The sequence below is a fragment of the Calonectris borealis genome, chromosome 1, assembly GCF_964195595.1.
Source record: "Calonectris borealis chromosome 1, bCalBor7.hap1.2, whole genome shotgun sequence".
Lineage (NCBI taxonomy): Eukaryota > Metazoa > Chordata > Aves > Procellariiformes > Procellariidae > Calonectris > Calonectris borealis.
This window is the reverse complement of record NC_134312.1, coordinates 201164208-201186165: the sequence shown is the minus strand read 5'-3', so window position 1 is coordinate 201186165 and position 21958 is coordinate 201164208. Positions and strand designations below refer to the sequence as shown.

Here is a 21958-nt window from a genome sequence, read left to right as displayed (position 1 = left end):
TCAATGTTTATGTATACTTCAAGTCCTTTAAAAACATTAACATATGACAGGAATTATGCAAGGAATTACATTATCTGAAAGTAACTATTAGTTGAAGTGCAGAATTACTCTACGTCAAATCGCAGATGTGAACAAAAAGAGGGCTCCTAATTTCAGTAATTGCCGAATAAAGCCAAATATCCTAATACATACCTCGTACTAACACTTGGTTTAGGATTCCCTTTTGTATGCATAAGATAAGAGAAGGATTCTGCACAAGCCAGTCTTCATCTGCATTTTAAGATTTTAATAGTAACCTAAAAAATAAAGAGACAGTAAGTAACTGCAACACTTCAAACAAACTAGAAAATACAGTAGCTTCTCTTTTCAAATACCCGTAAGTATAACATGGAGAAATAAACCATAATAAAACTTCACATTACCAGAAAAAAAAAATCCATTTATTCTCTACCTGTTCTTACCACTTGTTACTACACAGATTTCTCTAAAGATTTTAAATTTAATTTTACTACCTCAGCAGTTAAAAAACAGCTGTTCCAAGAACATTAAGAAGTTCCTAGACTTTCATACTTCTGCTTGGAGTAGATTAAATGCAGTTCTACTCCAAAGAGCCCTAAGTCATTTCTCTTTGGAGGGTTTTTAAAACACACATATCAAACACAACACTGTCTTCCTCTAGGCTTGCCAATGCATGTGGCCAAGTGACATTTCATCCTTCTCATATTATTGCCACTACAATAATTAGGATCCCTGCACACAACACAGAGTTATTAATGAAACTTGAGAACTAACTACTCTCACTGTAGTTGTACTGAGGGTATGGAAGCAGAAATACAGTCTCGTCCCTGCTCCGCAGCCTGCTGTGGTACAGACATTTAACAGATACTTAAAAGGGGTAAAGCCATATATGAAAATAAAACAACTGAACTGAACTAAAATGTTGTCCTACTTTATAACAACATCTCAGAACAGAACTGCATACAAGTCTCATTAAAATACATTTTAACACTAAAAGCATTAGAAATTGATGCAACAGTTTAAGACTTTTGTCATTTTAAAACTTCTGCAATAGATCTGCTTGCATTTGCAGTAAGTGCAGTTGGAAGAACAAACAGCAAGTCAGAGTATAATTTTATTCCTACTACATTTATTAATTCGTAATTAAAATTATTGTAATTATATTCAAAAAGGCCTAAATAATAACTGAAAGTGTTAATAAGCGTATCCATCCTGAACCCTCCATGTCTCCTTCCAGAGTCCACATGCAAAATAATTATCCAAAGTGTTTAAAATTCAACAGCTCACTGCCCCAGTCATTCAGGCTTCAAAACAGCTCTCACCCATACACACACATTCCCACCCCACACCCTCCCGCAATTAAAATCACCTCTTCTCTACAAATACCTCTGATTTAAAATAACATGCAAGTACTGCAATGTTTGATAGGTTTAACATAATCCATTACTCAGGCCGGGAAAACAAACATAGAAACATGTTGCAGAGCCAAGAAGCCCTAAAGAAATCTCTGTAGAGAGGAAGACTGCCTGGAAAGCCCCCAATTACGGCAGCACAAGGGGATGAAGAGCTCTGTATGCTCTCAGATAAGACTTCTTAAAACAATTTACCAACACCTTGAGGTCCTGTTTGATGATCAGCAAACTTAGCACACCTTGCAAACTATTTGTTACAGAAAGAATTACTTTGGAAAGCCACACACAGGTTGCACCTTTCAGGATAGCTTCGCTTCAGAACAGCCCCAAAAAGCAACTCAGAAGTGACGTATGTGCAAATTACAACACACAACCACAAACATTTACAATAAAGGTAACATTTACCTTACCAGGTACAGCTGAAAAATGGCTGAGGCTAGCAGCTCTGAATAAATATGATTTCAAAGTTGGCACAATTTAATTAGTCCTATTAGAAGTGCTGTTAATTCATCAATTCTCCCATTTGCTTCCTTTTCATCTTTTCCCCCCAATGGTGCAGCTTGCTATGTATCAAATTTCAAAAGTTCTGTTATCTGTTCCATAACAAAGACGTTCAGCAAGATGGATACTTTCTTCCTAAGGCAGATATGACAGAGCACAGCCCACTAACCCTGTGTAACTAGAGCTGTAATTTTGCAAGTGCTAGTATTAAAATCATTTAGTAGGTCAAATACAACAATGGCCCCAGGCCGTAGCCTGGGGGCCCGGGCTGGAATTGTCATATGGACAAATATTGGTGTCCTGGGACATTATCTCCCCACGGTGAAACTAATCCAGCTATTAATAACTATGTACCCATCTTAAAGGGAAGCTACAATTAAAAACTGCACATCTTTCAGTCTGTACTTTAATATTATGAAAAAAACATAATAATTAGGCTTTTCTTCCTTTTTTCCCCCCTACCTACAAACAGCAAGGCTAAGACCTCCAAAGGCCTAACACAGTCTCTCCAGTTTCCGTAACAGCCAGTGTATATTACTTTCTTTCTTGGCCACCCAGATTCACTGAAGAGAAAGCACTGAGTCAGGTTCTTGGCAACTAGAAGATACTAGTGACAAAACTGTAGCCAAATAAATCTGGTATGTTTTTGAAGACAACCCCTAAAACCAGCCAGTAAGACCATATGGTACAAATTAATCATTTACCATAACTCAAATACTTACAAAGTGATTATATAGTGTGCAGGGTTTTTTTTAAACAGTATGTCTCTGCCTCTGCACTATTTCTTCAGAATTCTCTCTCTACAAGAAATTAAGATCATTTCAACCTCTCTACCCCATGTAAGAGACTTTATGATTAACAATAATTACTTTGTTAGACCTGAACGTATCCTAACAGCTAGTGCTGAAAAAAGGGACTTGTAAGAGTGAGCAGGAACACAGCAAATAGTTATTTTCGAAGTAACAGACTCTGAATCATCTTAATTCATATGATAAAGCTTTTCTTTAAATTAAAGCTCAAAGTGGGCATGGTGCCAAGCAAAATGAATCTGAACTTTCTGAAAGGCTAACAGCGTGACAAACATGCCTATTCTGAAGAGAACAGATGGATCACACACAAACTGAGTGATACTGTGCATATACTGTGCCATTATCAAGGAAAATTGAAAACCAGCTCCCTCAGTACAACCCATCTCAAGTAATACATATACAGCTTAATAGAGTACTCTCCACTACTGTCTTTTCAATACGGAATTGCTGTGAGACAAGCTCCAAGCTGCCACAGCAGCATACCAAGCAGAAATAGCCATGACAATCTACCACACTGAAGGATGTTTTACATTTACCTTGCACACTGATGCTATGCAGCTTCACTGGCTTGACCAACAGAACAGGTTGTATCTTTTTTTTTTTTTTTTAAATTAATTAGAATTTTTGGTGGCTACTGTAACAAAGAGCTTCCCCCCTGTATTTCCCTCCATTTCCCCCCTTTTTTTATGTCTACTTTAAAAAATTACCTAGCAACACAGAACAGCAGCACGGGTAAATTTTGACTTCCACTGAAGTGGACCATACGACATTTTGCACCAGCAGGCATAGGTATCATTTTGAGAGTAGCAAAGCCACTATCCATCACACAGAAAGGAAGAACTCCAATGCCGAGCTGTTCTCAGGAAAACACACAATCCCTTGTGGCCATTTATTTGGGGTTTCCAAAGGGAACCCGAGATGATCTGCAGAGCTGTGTTCATGTTTGCTTTTGTTCAGGTTTACCTATCAAAAGGTAACAGATAACAATGTTGGCTGCTGATGTATTAACAGAAGATACAGTGCTAGACATTTTTTAAATGGTCAAGAAATCTTTTCCTCCCCATTCTTCTCTCAGTTTTTACTCAAGTCTGGCCAAACCTGCTCACCTTAATTAGATGAGCCTCTGCTGCTTAACGAGTAGCCTCTGCTGAAGACAAAAGCACACATTTGCAGCAATAAAACCATTAGAGAGTAAATCGTCACATGGGCACCATTGCATGGCTGCCAGTGATTACAGGAGACAAACTGCAATGTAACCTTTCCCAATCTTACATTCCCCAAATTCTCTCAAGAGCATATACTTGCAGACAGCTAGAAGCAAATAAGTATTTAAGGGAAAAAGTGAACATTACCAAATTAAAGCTCAGAATGAAGATTAAGTTGCTAGAAACAAAAGGGCAAATACTCCTTGAATTGAGCCAGCAAGGCATTCAATTTCCTCGAGAAGAATATTAAAAACAATTTCCATCTATTTCACAATTTTCAATTTATAAGGTATACGGTATCTGAAGTTAGCATCTTACATAGAATGAGGAATGTGAATGTAGTAATATTTCTCTTCTGGAATCAGATTTCAAAAAAGAAAAAACAGTGGCAGTTACTAATGACCAGGTAATAAATCCGTACCAGTGACAATACTATGTGATCATGGGACATCTATTTTTCTGTTTTGCCTGGATTGCAAAACTTCACTCATACAGAAGTTTCTGTAGTTTCTGTCTATTTCTGCAGTATTTGGGGAATGATGAGCATGTCTGAAAATATTTAAACAGAAAGGACAAAGATTTCACCTCTGCAGCTTAAGCAAGGTCTGAATTTGAAGACACTGAAATTTGTAAGTAATTTGTAAATTTATTAAAAATTGTTCATTTGTGAGTCATTATGTTCCTAGATGTAAGACCGTGCATTTAATACAAAAGGAGGATCCATTTTTTTGGTAAAAAAGATTCCCTACAATTTCAAAGAAGTTTGGATTTGATCAGCAGAAAAGAATGAAGTCTTTAACTTCTTTACATCACTCAAGCTTCTATCGTACAGTATAATTCAAGTGTTATATTTTTATATCTATTTTATATAAATATATACCTTATATCTTTGCAAAATTTTGTGAACTGTGAGGCTGTAGTCATACAAAGTCATTAAAATAATCCTATATGAAACAGCAACTCAATCCTGTATTTTTGAATACAGCCCCCTCCCCTATATTGCTCACTAACATTCCCATGTCAAGTTGAGGAATCTGCAGCACCAGAACAGCTGGGTAATCAGACAGTGATTTTCATAATTATCCATTCTACATATATTGTCATCAATACAGCAGGATTCTCTTCAGATGTTCAGATTTCTACTTTCAATGATTGTGTTCATGCTGAGCAGCTTGGTAAAACATCCAAGTAACAGTATCATTCTCTCCATTCAGAACTCACATGCCCCGTTACATGGATGCGAAGTTCCTGACCATTCTGTAATACTTTACCTTATCATGCACAGCTAAGAAGTACAAAACTGTTGAAGGAGCAAGGGAGTAACCTTTAACCCTCATCATCTCTTTGACCTAGAAATAATGACGTATAGATGTGACTTCACCAATTAACAAAGAAAACTTAAGAAACCTGACAGATCACAAGCATCTGAAACCACAGCATCACTTAGCATTGGAAGTTAGTTGAAATTTCATGAGCTTGTTTTAGGTCAGGTTCTAGAAATTCTGAACGGATTTACCTATCACAGAAACTTGTGGCTTGTTTACATCCAGAGTTTGAAACAAATTTAGAAAATTCTGCTGTAAACTAGATATAGTTAAACCAGCACAGCTAGCATAGAGTTAAGTAGTATCAGTATTCCTCTACTTTAACAGAAGTCAATATATTATTTTAGAGACATTTAAATAGGCACAGTTTGATTTTAAAATAATCTTTTAAATTGTTTTAAAGTAGCAAAAATGTGTATAGGCAAAGCCTACGAGACAGTTTTCTCAGATTTTACAGTTTTAAGACTATAGAAAATCAGTGTAAACTTTGTATTATAGAAAAATACTATATATAGTTGAGATGTGATGACCTCACTGGTTTGAGGATATTTTGGATCTTCCAAAGAATAGGGGGAAATCTGGTTTCAAGGGAAACTTCCTAGATTGTGCATAATCCAACTTTCTCTAATTTAAAAAACCAGCATTCCTAAGGAATTGTGAAACTCACTGATACACAGCGCATTTACTTCTGAAGTGTCAGCAATGCTGCTTTACACAACGTCACACAACACTCCCCATTCCCTCCTGTAGGATTCCTTACCTGTCATTTTTGCAGCAGGTGCCCAGTTAGGCCAGTGTCCTAACCTCTTCTTCCAAAATAATGACAGCAGAATTGATTATCTTTGTGGGGCTAAAATCTCTGAAGCCATAAGACTGTGCTGGGGGAAAGGGCAGGGCAAGCTGTGGTCACACCATCCTTATGAAGAGCAACAACTCAAGATTCACTCAAAGAGCTTTCATCTTTGAAGTGCTTCTTTTGAAAAAGTAAAATTTAAAATTTAACAATACCAAGCAATATATACATCTATATTGAAATGAAACCTAGTAAGGAAGCATTCAAATACCTAAGCATATAATAGGTTTTTAATGTTAATTCATATAAAGTTCAATAAAGTCAAAGTTTTATTTAGATGACAGAATCACAGAAGGATTAATGTTGGAAGGGACCTCTAGAGACCATCTGATCCAACCCTGCTGCTCAAGCAGGGCCACCTAGAGTTGGCTGCCCAGGACCATGTCCAGATGGCTTTTGATATCTCCAAGGATGGAGACTCCACAACCTCCCTGGGCAACCTGTGCCAGTGCTCAACGACCCTCACAGTAGAAATGTGCTTCCTGATGTTCAGACAGAGCCTCCTGTGTTTCAGTCTGTGCCCATTGCCTCTGGTCCTGTCAAAAGATTCGGTAATTCATTGTGCAATTAAGTAATTTCCTTCCTATGCTAACTCTGCTGGATGGCAATTTTTATCTCTGATAACTTCATGACAAATACAGAACACCAACTTCTAGCTTCCACCATAATAAAGCCGTACAGAAAAAAATAATCTTACATTAGATTTGAAATACACAGGAAATGGAATCTGTATTTCAAGACAAAGACAACAGAACAGCATTAACAAACCGCAGGGTATCCTGCAAATGTTTTACCACATATTGGTCCACTGACATACTTACCCGTTTAAAAGAAAAAAAACCACAAAGCAAGGTACCATTTCTCATGAAAACTTGTGTTTTGTAGAGATGAAGGTATTTACAGATCTGTTTCAATACAACATAGCTAGTCCTTGCAACAAACCAAGCTTACACTTACCCAGTCTAAGCAGACTACTATTCAGACCTGGGCTAAAAGTTGTGCATAAACCCCCAAGGAACCTGTGAAAATTTTTAAGGCAGACTATGCGGTGAACTCAACTGCATAAAACTGAAGAGCACAGATTCGCTACTTGCTACTGTTGTACAAGCTTCACTGTCTGGCAAGCTGGGACTCAAACTTGGCTATTTGTCCTTCACTTGCACAACTGGTCATATTGCTAATGCTGCACTAAGTACGATTTATCTCAACATTCTATTACCACTTTACTTTCCTTATTTTCGTAGAAGTGGCTACTACCTGTAAGATGAAGTTTTTGTTCCTACCCAAAGTGAAATAGCTTTCTAAGTGAATATCAAACATGAAAAAAGGCATTAAGCCTCAGCTCTCATATACGTAGAGATAAGGAAGCACCTGCTAACATGTAATGAAGAGAACTGAAAAGCACGATATTAGGAATAATTTCAACTTTGAATAACAGATTTCTCAGTGTATGTTAGGAATGCTATTAAAATTAACCCTTCCAGCAACCACCCCCCTTAAAAGACACTCCAGTTGGCTACAACCTTCTTCTCTTGAGAACAACAAAGTACAAAGGCCTTAATGATGAAACCACATTTTGCACAGGAAGGCCACAAGCCAAGGCCACGTGGTAAGGAACAGGGAACTTCCTTTTGTTATCATCTTACGTACAAAGGCAGTCAGCTGGCATCATATTCAAGACTAAAATATTTTGAATCAAAGAGGCTGACTGTTGGCACTATTTTTCACCATGGTTCATTCAGATTTCAAGATGCAAGCTCATACTATAATTATCACATTAAAAATATGCAGTTAAAAATAAGTTATCAAAATTATGTCAGGTGACAAATTTGTAAATATCAACATTAATGAGAAAATGGTTATGAACGCAAACTAGAACATGAAGGTTGTTACTTCAGTTACCTGTTTGTGACTTCTGATGTACACAAGGAAAAAACATCCATTCTAACACACTACAAACATTATTTGCCATGTCTTGGAAAAGAAACTCCACATAAGCAAGCAGTAGCTTTTCCAATGAAGTCCGCATTTCAAACCGAAGTTCTGCATACCAAGGCATCAATTCCTTTGAAAGGTTAACGGAACATTTACCTGTTATCAGATTATTCCACTACTTTTTATGGACCATCTTCAAAGAACTCACAGTTTGCTCTCCTATTCTGCTCAACCTTGTTCTTGCCTTCTCGTAACTTTATTTCAATCTTATTTAAAAACCTGTTTTGGTCAACTTACTTTCATTCTGAGCTCTGCAAAATCTCACATCTGATCAGCATCTGACTGCTGAGTATGCTCTGACAGAGTATATTTATGCATAAATTTTCAGTGATTATAGTTTACACCACACTGTGTAAACTAAAATAAATGCAGATATCCAAATAGTTTAAAGATGAACTTCAGCACCTGGAGGTAGAATTAGGTCTTCGCATCTTTATTACAAAATTAGGGAATCGGACTGAAATAATCATCCAACAGATTCATATCAAAGGAATTTGTGTTGTTGACACTACAAGTGTAACTGGTTTGTATTTTTTAAAAATTTTTATGTATTTATTTAGTCTCTACTCAAGCTTGCTCAGATCAATACCTCATTAAGAATACATGTATAATTCATGAAAGGTAACATTTGGAAGCACGCTGCAATGACTGAAAAGGTGTAAACTAAGACGACTGTAGTTGGCAAGAACAAATGCTGATTAAAGCGCTCCATGACTACACCACCCTCAACCCCCAATTGCAATAGCTGCCACCGTGCGACTGCTATTTCCTAAGCAGAAGAGATGAAGACTTTGAAAAGCATCCTTGTAGCCATAAAGGAACTTCGTTAACTGAGGGAGCTGAAGCAACTGCTGAAACAACCGAAGGCACTACCATATTCAAAGTCCTGGGAAGGTTATGACAGTCATGTAGTTGTACACGTACCCAATCAGCAGACAAGCTACCTTAGGTGCTGACTGTTCAACTACTCAGATTTATCACTGTGGCAAGATAATTATGTTCCTCATAAACTTAAATCCCGATAGTCCTATTCTTGTTTTGTCATGATCGAGGCAAAAATGGCATTTTTCTGCAGTAAGAGCAGGACCAGATTTGGGCAGCATTTCTTTTTAAGCAGGAGCTCTCTAAACTCATGATAGAAGTCCTCTATTGGAAGCATCAGTACATTAAGTTATACATATTTTAACTTCAGTCCTTTCCCTGCACAATTTTATCTTGTATATTTAGCCTTTCCCTGCACGTCATTAAAGTTCCAACTCTGTTCCTTTAAGATTATGTAGACAAAAACTAAAAATACGAGAAAATATCGCCAGCTCCACAATAACATTACTCTTCTCCATATCTTAATGAAACACAGGCTTTCAGACTTGTTTTGTCCATTAAAGCATGTATTTTATTTGCATGTTTACATTGAACTAGCTTCATTTATAGCAGAACTCTAAAACAATATTTAAGAATTTTAGATGACGTTTATCAAGAGTCGTATTTAGGGTTTTTAATTCTGTGGTAGCTTCTGAATTTTTAGAAGAAACGAACTGAAAGATGAGGTCAAACCACATCCTCATGCTTTTCCACATTACTATCTTCCCCATCTGTAAATCCATGAAGAGCACTTACCTACTTTTACTTTTCCATATTAGTATTTGCACACACCTATGAGTCAAGAAAGGCTACCTATCTATTTTTTTAAGTTCTCATGTATTCTGTCACTTAATTATTGTGTATTGATTTACACAAAAGAGAAACTTTAAAATTAAATTAATCCAGAACGAAGTCTTTTTTTTTCCCCTCAGGAGAGCCATAAATCCTTTTTAACGACACAACAGGTTAAGAATACATACATGATAACAAAACACATATGGAGAAGTATGTAATTGACTTGCCGAATCATATAAAGAACTGTTTTTACTGTACATCTGACATCCGATTCTTTTCTCTATCCATTTCCATCAAGTTTAGTATTACAACCCCCAAATAAAGTTTTATACAGCTCATATCTTCGACATCAGCAGCAGAAGTTAAAGCCTTTTACAATAAAAGAAAACCTGGAATACAGATAGGAAACAAAGTCCTAAATGGAATGGATAAGGATAGCGAGAGCAGGCCAGTGGCAACCTTCAAAGATAAATTATATGGCCCAGTCCTACAGTCAGTATGTCAAATTACACCCTCACATCACTTCTAAAGCTTTACAGAAGCTTGCAGAATTTTCACCATAATACTAACAGAAGGGTAGGGTTGAGTCACAATGTCCTCAACGTCAGACCAGTGAAAGGTTTAGAGCTCAAATACTTCTTAAATATGCAAGACGTCTAGTAAAATACAGTTTTCCCCACCTTCTTTCAAGATACACCACTCAGGTTCCTTGACACTGGGCAGTTTTGAAGATAACAGATTTTTAAACAATTTTCTTTTCTTTTTTTTTTTAAACATAATATGAAGATTCTACATTACCAGTTTTCCCACCTGAGGCCTCAAGAATTAAGCAATATACAATAATCAATCCTTTACCCTCCCCTAGATGAACACTTTAAAACCTGTGAGAACTTCTGTGACTACTACAGCAATAAAACAGAAATGCAAATGTAGTATCAAGGTTTTGGGCACAGAGTTTTAAAATCAGTATTTATTTCCCAAAAATATCAGACGCCTCGGAAATTCAGGTTTATGGTTAACTGGAAGAAAAAAAAGATGTATGAAAGAATTCATTTCAAAGGTAGTAAGAATAATGCTCAATATCAGCTTTTATCCAACTAGGCTTAAAGGCACAACATATTATCAGTCTTTGGTAACTACCATCACTTGAATTATCCTATTTCTGATATTCATACTACATGCCATCATCTCCAGTAAAGTACATGTGCCTAATCTAATCAATTCTATTTTTAAGATGCTAACAATGAATTAATACTTATAACTGGGTAAAATAAGACAAATTATATTTCTTGTTAAGTCTTTATAACAAACAGTTTCGCACAATGGTCCCAATTTATAGAGTAAAAAAATGCATGCCCAGTAACATAATGCAACTCAGAACAAGAGCAAGATTTCTCCACAGATTTATACTTTCCCCCGCCCCCCAGTGGACTGGCTTATTCTCACTCAATACAATTTTTAAAGTTTCACTTTAAAAATGATGAAACTCAAACTAATTTTTTTTTTATGTTTAATACAACTTTGGGGAGTTACAGTACTATGCAGAGCAAACATCAAGTACTTTGTGATTAATTTACTGTTTTGTATAAATGCTTATAATTAAAACCAGATTATGTATGGAAACTAAACTCAGATTTTTTTTATCTTTAACATTAATACTGAAGTGAGCAGGAAAAAAATCTACATTAAATCATGCATGAAAGTATACCAAGTGATTTTATTCTCCTGAGCCAGCCATCATTTTAGAAGCAGTAAGAGGCATCCAGGACTTCCGTTTACTAATAAACACGTTTTCATGACTTGCTACTTTTTCCCCATATGCAATAGAAAAAGCGTATTTTGCACAAAAACATGCAGAGTGAACACAAAACAGAAAGCAAGCTTAGCAATGAAAAACCCTCCTAAACAAGTTACGTAATACTAAACAAATCTCTAGTATCCCTCCCCTTCTACAGACATTTGCATTCAGCAGTGTGAATAAAACATGAAACTGTACACAACTGTGATGCAAGAATGATGCTGAACATGCATTAAGTGATATTACAAAAACTACACAAAGCATAACATGGCAACAATAAACTGGCACATATACCAAAATGATTCTAAAAGAATAGCCATCCCAACTGCCAAGTTGACATAATTTTCACTTTTAAACTGGTAATTCAGTATGACAATTATTTCATACATTTTCTTTCAAAACTCTGAACATTCAGTTTTTGAAATGTATTAATTGCATTCTTCACACACTAAGGCAGAAACTTTATTTGTATTATTTGGCACAGCTCTGGTTCTGAAAATGTCAGATGTGGAACTCCTACTGATACAATGCTGGAAGTTCTAGAACAGAGTGTTCCACATTTGAACAAAACTGAAGATGAACTACTGTTTCATTATTAAAGTTTTTCTTCTTTGCCTTCTGGAAAAGGCTTTTGAAGTTGATTTGAAGTTGATTAAAACTGAAGCTGCAGCTTACCTTTCACATGGTCTGTCCCTTAAGTGGAACATAATATATGGAACAACGCAGTGCTATTGTATCAATGAATGAAGAATATTAGCATTTTAAAAGACAGCATTTCCCATCTTTGTAATTACAGTTTACATATTTTCTTCCAAGAAAAAGTACATGTGAATAGTTTTGCTTCTCTAGAGTAACTGTGTATATCATCCTTCCTGGAGAAATCATGAGAAATCACGAAGAACACTATTTTCCGTATTTTAATGGCTTGCATTCTTCGCAACTGCAGAAAGTGAACAGACAGATAAAGCTCACATATAATTAGGCTCAACATTTTAGTGTACCTTTTTTTCTTCCTTACTTCAAATACTTGCCCTCTTGGGCCAACTATCACTAAGAATGTAAAACATAACTGTGCTATTCAGTCATCTAAAGCCCTCAGCATATTTCTTACCTATTTGTTCTAAGCTATGTATTTCTTGGAAGTACTGAAAAGTCATCTAGCTCACTTAATGAGAACATATATAAAACTACATTCTCTAAGTGGCATGTAGATACAGCACAAACTAACCTATGCCTGCACAGTTATGAAGAGTCTTGCTCTACTGCCCACTCCTTGCTGTTCTTTCCTTCCACACCGAAGTGAGCAGAATCCGTAATTTTCACTGGGTTTCTTTCGCCCTGCTCACTCCATGGGCACAGAGATGCAAGGGTGGCACAAAGCAAGCAGGAAGCAGGACCAAGCAGCAAGGAGGGCAAAGGGCTATTCATATTTGCAGCAATGCATGTATTGAATTATTACTTTAAATATGCAAAGATTTCAAATTTTCCATTAACATACAAATATTTAAAACATTTGGAAGCAGCTTTTGAAAGACCACTTCCAGCTGGCAGTTCAAAGACTGCATTGTACAGTGCTGCAATAGCTGGTTTATGCAGGGTTTTTTCCTGCAATTTTACACTAGATAAAAATATTTAAAGCTTAGTAACAGCACTGCAGAATAAATTCTTTCACAGCAAATAATGAACAGTAATGGAGCTTTTAAAAAAGGAAACACATTAAAATGCCCAAAACACCAAGAGCAAGCAGCTGCAAGAAGAATTACAATAAATCCTCGTGGCTTTTACATCTTTTCAGATTTATTATTTTTCCTCTTCCAACTTGCTCAAGTGTACATAGTCATTTAAAGAGGGAAAACTTGTTTTGCTTGGGGGGGGTTAGTCACTGGGTTTTTTTGTTTTGTTTTTTTTTGGGGGGAGGGGTGTTTTGTTTTGGTGGGGTTTTTTTTCTTTCAAATATTCACTAAGAATAAAATTACTTTCCCTTTCACATAAATAAAAAATGGATTACAGTGAAATTAAGGCAAAAAACTAACGAAAATACCTTAATCCTATCCCATAATTACTAATAAATATTCACTATTTTATTTCCTTTACACCATCTTCTGTTTGGTGCTTCTCTGGCTATGACACATAGGTGTAAGACTGGATTCTCACTGGTTTGATGAGAGGCTAACAACCTGAAATTCAGCTGTTTCATACTTACGACAACATGAGGTGTGTACGCTGTATACAGTTGCTGTATTCAGCCACAAAAATCAAGTCCTACAGAACAATTTCATAACAACATAGAATAAACATCCAACTGCAGTGACCCCACCCTACATCCCATGAATATTAAAATTTTTTTAGACCATTAATTCATTTCAGTTGTTCTGATATTCGTTGGCCATCTGCACAACACTAAACTCAAAGTTTAAAAAAATCCAAGACATTAATGTAACTGGTATTTCCATCTTTTCCATTAAAAATTAGTTAAGTTTATGGTTTTCATATATAACAAGCTTTAAAGTTATTTTTGTGAATCTGCTGTAGATATAAAATTAAACCATATTTTTCCCATTTTTATTATGTTACTTTATTCCCTCTCCCCCATCTTCTTTCAATTTATATACAGGACCCTTCACACTTACTCCTGTTTGAGGTTCTACGCAATTTTTTTAACTGAGAAATTAAAGGCAAGAACAGTATCTTTATTCTCACTGTGCTGCTTTCAAGTCAAGCACTTAACATCCCGCATACAGTTAGCATGTAAATTCAATCAAATTATACAGCTATGCTTTACTCTACAGAAATTAAGATATAAAAGCACACTAGTAAAACTAGGAACAACAGAAGCTCTGGACAAACCATTTACCAAAACAAATAGAAAAACCTTATCAACACGTGCATGCAGTAACACAGTTAAGTTCCTTTTGAATCTCGTAACTCTTATTATGAGCATTTTGTCCTCTATTTGAGGGACTACATATAAATCAGTAAGTTTTTACCCACATTTACAAGTATTTTTTTTTTCTTTTAATGTGATTTGGGTAAAAAAAAAATCATTGTACGAGAGCAGTTTTTTAAAATGGTTTTACCTGTAAGTATGCTATGCTTATCTCTGAACTTAAAACTTTTCTGAATAATTCCTTCAATTAGGAAAAAATGGTTGCTGTTCTAAACTCCTTTTCTGAAAAAACCCATCTCTTACTGCTTTTAGAAGTCAGGCTGAGGTCATTAATATGAATACCTCCAAATTTCAATTATATTAATTTTCATAGTAGCTTAAGGAAGTTCAAGATGGAAAAGACCTATTAAATCTATCCCATTGAAAACGAACACACTGAGGGCCTGTTTCCATGCATTTAAAATCATCAAAAGTATTGTTTTAATGAAAATTTAATTTTCAGTTTATCTATTCTACAACTTACATTTTAGACATAGATAACTTAATTTTTATTAACTTCAGTATTTCATGGATTACTGTAAAAACAAACCGAAATGCCTACAGCTGTGATTTTTAAAATATTTTATGGGGAAAAACCCAAAACTATTAACAAAACAGATTTCTTCATAACAGCAAAACACCAAATTGGTGAGACCACCTACTAAGACTAAGTATATTTTACAGTACATCCCAAAAGGCAACAAAAAGCCAATCCAATAGGAAAAATTATACTGAACCAAGTATTGCAATTTTTTAGTCCATCCTTCTATTAAGTTCTCACATTTCATTGCATGTATTTTTAAGAAAGCAAATGCTTTTGGGATAATACAGTCCAACATTAGCCACTAAACTAGCACTGAATAGCCAATAATCTAAAGGAGTAATGTCCAACCTCTGTGTTTTCCATAGGCCACGCTCACTCCGTCCTCACTATTCAAGAATCATGGAAGTTTGGACTGATATTCCTTCATCCTAGAAGTGAACTAACAGCCCAAGGAAAGCACCAAATCCCAAGATAGTTCTGCATCTTAATGACAGCACAGTGCCCAAATTAATAAATTCAGGGTTTCTGAGAACACAATTAAATTGCATTTGAAATATGTGCTCAAGTCCTCCAGTCTTGGCCCCAAGCACAAGCTAACAAGAGATGCTGGATGCAGACTCTGTAAAACCACCTATGGATATGCACCACTTCAAGTCTCAGCAATAGGATTGAGAATCCATTCACATTTGTGGTCCAATGTAAACTGGCCCCACCAGTTGCTACCCAGCCATCCCTGGCATTTAGTAGTTCAATTATAGTTTGACTGTCTTCACTGAGAAGGGAAGAATTATGATCCAACTTGTTATACAAAAAATTATGTATTAAGAAGTATGTCAAAAAATTAGTTTCCACAACATGCTTAAGTAAAATGAGTTCCATGCCATCAGAGCACACCACTCATCTGCTGAACATCTCACCTCAAAGTATATTCTCCCTTTGAAAGGCCTAAGGGGTTTTGTTTTTCACTTGAGAATCTTCCTTCACTGGTTATTTCAGCATTTTTGAGCCAAGTTATCTCAAGGCAGATCGTGACCATTTAACAATCAGTATTTCATAAAAGTCAATGCATTTGTATTTAGTACCTTTCAAAAGAATTTGTAATTACGGATTATTCTATTTTAAAAAAATCTGAAATCAAAAGTGGAAAAGGGGGAAAATGAGTTTGGTATAACATTTACAATATGACAGTATACTTTAGATCAGAATGCTCCTCAAAGAATGCGTATTATAAAATCCGATTGGATTACACTTAAAACTAAATTAACATAAGATTTAGTTCACATTGTCTTCTTGCCATCTATGTTAAACTTTTGTTCTAATAAAAGTCTCCAGTTTATCGTATCTTTATGTTCAATTGGAAAAAATAGATGTGGACAATAAATAAAACAACTTAAGGTCAGGAATTTTCTTTCTAGGTAATCCATAGTAATTTGTATTTTTCTTAGGAAATAAATAGTTAAGTATATTTGAATCGCCACCAAGTTTCCCAAGATATCAATGTGCTTTATCTAATGAGCACACTAGACAGAACTACAAAGAAGTTAACTCAAAAAAATAAAATTCATTTTGGTTGTAAGTTCCCAATAGCTCCCCTTCAAATGACTGAGGTGATAAATGCAAATGCAGTTAGACAAGCTAGGTTCTGGTGGTGGTGTGGTTTATTTTACTTAAATGGAACAGTAAAGCTTTGCTATCTTTAAGTATTAAAACCGTATCTAGATGAAAATTAAGCAGCTTAGACTGAAATTTCAGGAATAATGTAAAAACTCAGTAAGTACAACCAAAAGTAAGTGCACCGTAGTTGTCAAATTCATAACCTTTCCAAGCTAATTTGTTTTACCACAGCATATAGCAGAAAGAGTCAGGACTTCACTGTGCTTTCTAGTCAAACAGACCATAGATAGTTAAAAACTTAAGTACCTGTGTACAGAAAAAATTATAAACCGATCAACTAGATGAGGAACAAGAAAAATTAATCGCTTCCAGCACATGGGCAGTACCTTTAAGCAAAAACGCTGCTTGGCTCCATCTACATACCATTTTTAGGAGACAAATTGGGACCATGCCTTTTCTAACAAAATTATGTGTTTATCATATAGCTAGAGTCAGTTACTACCACATATGGCAAAACAAAAATCATTGCCTTTACAGTTAAGTTGTATACAACCAACATGGACAGGCAGCCTTAAGAAAGCTTTTATTAAGAGCAGAATTTGTCAGCCTGTCATCAGCTACAAAAGGAATTCTTCATGCAATCTTTAATGTGTGCCCAAATTCAACATTTCAGTGTTTATTTTTTAGGACTTAAAGGCTTGGTTCATGGATATTTAGAAAGACACTAGATGATCTTCTGCAATAAGGACAGCAAACAAATCCACTGCTACCATGCAGCAGAGCCATCCAAGTCAGAGTTTTACAGGAAGGGTAGCTCACAACCGTGGAATGAAAATCACTATTATTAATTAAAATCTACAATGACTTTCACATACACACATACCTCTGCTTGCTAGCAAAAATGCAGTGCAACAAACGCACTTAAAATAGCATGGGGCTGGCAAGGAAAGAATGAGCCACTTTTTGCAGATTTGGTATGTTTAATGTGCTTCTGAAACATACTCAGATACTACAAGGATGAGGGTGTATATATCTAAACAAATATACAAGAGTTAGCCAAAAGGCCTGAATGACACAGCCTTTTCCTTTGAAAAACTGAACAGGACCTCTTGAATTTAATTCAAGTTATATTGAAAACATGTAACCCTTACAGCTTTACAGTTTAGAATTACCAACTCACACCAGTACTTTCTCAATACTTTCCCATAAAAAACGCCATGCACAAGGGCAGAAAAGATGAGAAAAAAGTAATCTAATATTTAGACATCTTACTAGACACCGATGTAAACTGCGCTTTCAACTGAATGCAGTACACCAAAGCAGAGAGCTTAAGTAGCTGCTATATGCAAACACTAGTTTACACCTAGTGGAAAAACAGCAATTTTCCCAAATGTTGAGTTTTAGGAATAGTATGCTAAGTAAAACCTGTTGCAAGTTTTTTTTTGAAGAACGAGTGCTGTAACATGACACATATATCAAGTAGGGGAAAGCATTTCAGACTTTAAACCTAACTCACTATTGCATTATGAAGTGTAGCATGTATTTCAAGTTGAGCAAAAAAGGGCAGCATTAAAGACAGTCTAGAGGAAAATACTCAGTAGTTACAGATGTCACAAGTGAGGACCTACACATGTGATAACTCCTGAATTGTATGAAAACAACCTCTATCTCAAACCATATAACACTGGCATTTTAAATAACAGCATACTTCCAAAATGCCAGCAATGCTGCAATTTTCCTGTTACCCATTTGCTCACAATTCAATTCACCAAGACCATCACTGCTATATTAAGAAGTAACACATACATGCTCTCTCTGCTGCCTGCATTCCATGCTTTGAGCTACGTACATACCATTTCAATATAATTAGGGCACTATGTTATCTCAAATTAGTTTTTAAACAATTTAGTATCAGTATTCATGCACATAAATTTTAGTAATTCCTATTTCTGAAAATGTGAGTGAACTGATAAAAACAGAACACTAATATTTTACAACTATTTTGCACAGGAAAAAAGCAATAGTAACTAAAAATATCCCTACTTTCTTGCCATTACAGGAATAGAACCAATAGGTCTTTTCCATCATCCTTCATGACTGACAAAATCTGAATCATAATAAGCTTCCTAATAGCTTTATCATCAGTTTTCTCTTAAGACTCAAACAGGAAATATAGCCTGAGTTGTGTTGGAAATACCCATTTTTCAAATTCATCATTCTGTGAAACATTTATCAAGAATACTCATGTGCAATCTTTTTAAATGCATACTACTCTACTATAAGTGAACAATTATTTTCACTGGAAAACATGTATTTGCCTCCTAATTAAACAGTTAATCATTGATAACAGACTTGTTTCTATTCAAAGCAACCATTGGAGGAAATGTATACTTAAAACGATGCATTACACAGTGGAAGGCTTTACACCAGCTTGCACAAGTGTCTCCTTCCTTGCAATGGCAAGATACTTTAACGATCAGTAGAACACACAGATGTCACAACAACTTTTCTTCTGTAGAAGTATGGTTAAGGTAAATTCATTCATACTGGTATGAATAAAGCATACATACAGATTCCTTTTCCAAAGTGTTTTTTTCCCCCAAGTTAAATTTTCCAATAATGAGAGTAATGGATATACTCTGTTTGTAAGCCTATTGTGACTAAGTTTGCAAAGGGAGACCGAGATGGAAGGACACAGTATCCTTGAGAACACTTTGTATAAAATTTGATGCTCTTCAAAAGTCGAAACAAAAGTAGTTGTGTTATAAATTGTTCATAGTAGCTACCACAAATGCAGTTTAGCAGGTTCACTATTAAGAATGGAACTTTCTTAACACATAATAGAAACTACATAAGAATGAAAATGATGCCACTTATAATTAAGCATAAAATTATTCTCACCCAGTATTAGTAATAACATTCCCAAAATCCTTTCAAGTGATTTTTATATTTTATTGTAATCAGATAACTGCACGTTTTACAGCATAGTCACACATTGTATTTTGCTAGTCACAAACACATTGCCTTACATAATGATCCGCATAATTTCTGCTCTATACTACAAAGCCTATGACTGAATACAAAAAAAGTTTTACAAAAGAAACTGTTTTAAAGACTACAATAACAATAAAACCGTTTCCAGATAACAGCTAAAATTATAGAGGCATATCACTGTATAGTTTTACTGGAATTTCTAAACAGTAAGGAATGAAATAAGTTTTAGTATCTGCGACGCTTGTTAGGTCCTTCAAAGTTGCCCCCTGGGTTTCCTCTACCAAAGCCACCAGCTCCACCACTCACGGCACCTACACCACTCATTGGCGGCTGAGGAGTTTCAGAGCCCGTTCTACTAACCAGAGGTGAACCCATCTGTGATGGACCTCCTTGAGGGAATCTCTCATTATGCTAATACAAGTCCATTTGGAACATGCCAAATGTGAGTTACAACAAAAACCACAAGTGATGTTGTCATGAAGTTCAGCAGATAGTCCAGCAGAATCAGGATCACACATAGAGGGAAGAAAGGAGCAATTCAATTAGTTATTATGGAAAAAGAGCTGGAAATTAAAGAGTGCTAATGTTATGCTCCAACTTTGTAAAGTAAATTAAAAATTAAAAACTTAAGTATTAAGACCAACTCTGGTGCTGAATGTAACTTCATCCTTTCAAGCACATCTGAAGCAATACATATTCTCTATGAAACAGAAGAGACAGCAAACAATAATTTTATACCTGAGCTCTATTCTGCCTTACATACCAACTACAATGCTTCCCTTAAATTAGACACAGAAATATTGTCAAACTAGGAAAAAAAAAAATCAGCTTTTGTATTTCTAGAGACTGCAGGTTTATTCTTTTAATAGCAATATAACCTAAAGGCTTATAAACCCACATATCTGTGGATAAAGTGTATTTCAGTCCATACTACCTGGAGTCAGCCTTTTGTATGGCACTTCAGGAATCTTTAGTTAGACTTAAAATCCAGTCCAAATAAACTGACACAACTAGTGATAAAATGCATAACCGGACAATGCTTAGTTTAAAAAAAAGATTTTATATATAGATCTATAGCTTAACCTGAAATATCAAGATAAGATGAAAATCCAGTTAATGTTCCACATTTATTTTCCTTAGTTCTGTGGCTAATATTAATAAAGGTATATGTGCTTACGCAGATTTATTTGGCTATAGCAATTAAGACCTAAAACAGAAAACATGCATCTGAGCACTTATAGTTCAGTAGTTATGCAAGTGTTTAAAAACAGAACCCACATGACAAAATTTAAAGCATTAACTCAACATAACATAAACCATTAAAAGCATACATATATGGTACAATCAGATCTTGAAATAACTCATCATTCACCTCTTCAGGACAGTTACACTTTCAGAAGAAATTCCTTCTGTACAGAGATCTACATTAACTTCCAAGTATTCAGAGTTTAACAAGAACATTCAAGACTAGCACTTTATTTATATGCCTGAATCAGAGAAGAATTCTTCTGAAAGTCTAAGTCCAGTAATAGTAGTAGAGCTCAACAGTTCTAAAGTCTGCTAATTCATATATATGTTATTTAAAAACAGCATTATATCTATATAGATAAAAATTTATGCAACTTAGATCATGGTTGTATGTATGCGCGTTGTTTAAAATTTGACATTGAATAAGAAAAAACTTACTTCAACAGCTGCATAAAGACCTACTACTGCCCCAAAGTACCTTAAAATCTGCAGCACTGGTTAAAAATTGTTAAAAAAAAAAGCTTTAACTCATGCCAGCTGTTAGCAATGGATATTAATTTCAACAAATAGCTTATCACATATTCCTCATAATTTTTACCATTTGACTTTTGGACAAAAAGTCAAGTTCTCTTTCCAACAAGGACCCTCCTCTCCAGCTAACGAGAAAACTGCAGTAAATACCTACCTACAATAAAAGTATGGGGGGAGAAAAGCTATTTTTAAAATGTTATGTTCAAAGATAATCTCTGTTTCAAAAGACTGCAGTGGAACAAAAAGAAGATTGCTTCAACTTTCCCCTAAAAGACTTCAGAAAAAATCTTTTAATTTTCAATTTAAAAAATGAAAACTGCACTTCTGGTCTATAAAGTATATTCTCCATTTCTCTCAGTGGAAACTGAAATTATCTCCTACAGCATTTTAGTAGACAGCCCTCAAAAGATCTTTAAAGTGTCTTTCCAACAGCAGCAAAAATACTGGAAGGCTATGCCTTTCTGTAGGGGCTTGTCCCCAAATTAAAACCCTTCAAAGTCCAAAATGGGGAAAAAAAAAAAAGCATCTA

At 35.3% G+C, this 21958-nt stretch overlaps 1 protein-coding gene across 17 annotated transcripts in view; it reads right to left on the bottom strand.

Moving 5' to 3' along the window:
* Positions 1–21958, bottom strand: part of PSPC1 (paraspeckle component 1) — a 70968-nt gene that overhangs the window by 8047 nt on the left and 40963 nt on the right. For 3 of the 17 annotated variants that reach the window (XR_012672015.1, XM_075139983.1, XM_075139989.1), the window contains one exon: positions 13495–20061. The exons of 7 other annotated variants lie outside the window; for them this stretch is intronic. Coding sequence is in view for 6 of the 10 variants with exons in the window: in XM_075139983.1 (XP_074996084.1) it covers positions 19876–20061 (186 nt within the window). In the remaining 4 variants the exon portion in view is untranslated. 7 more of the 17 variants (XR_012672013.1, XR_012672011.1, XR_012672014.1 and 4 more) reach the window with 6 other exon arrangements.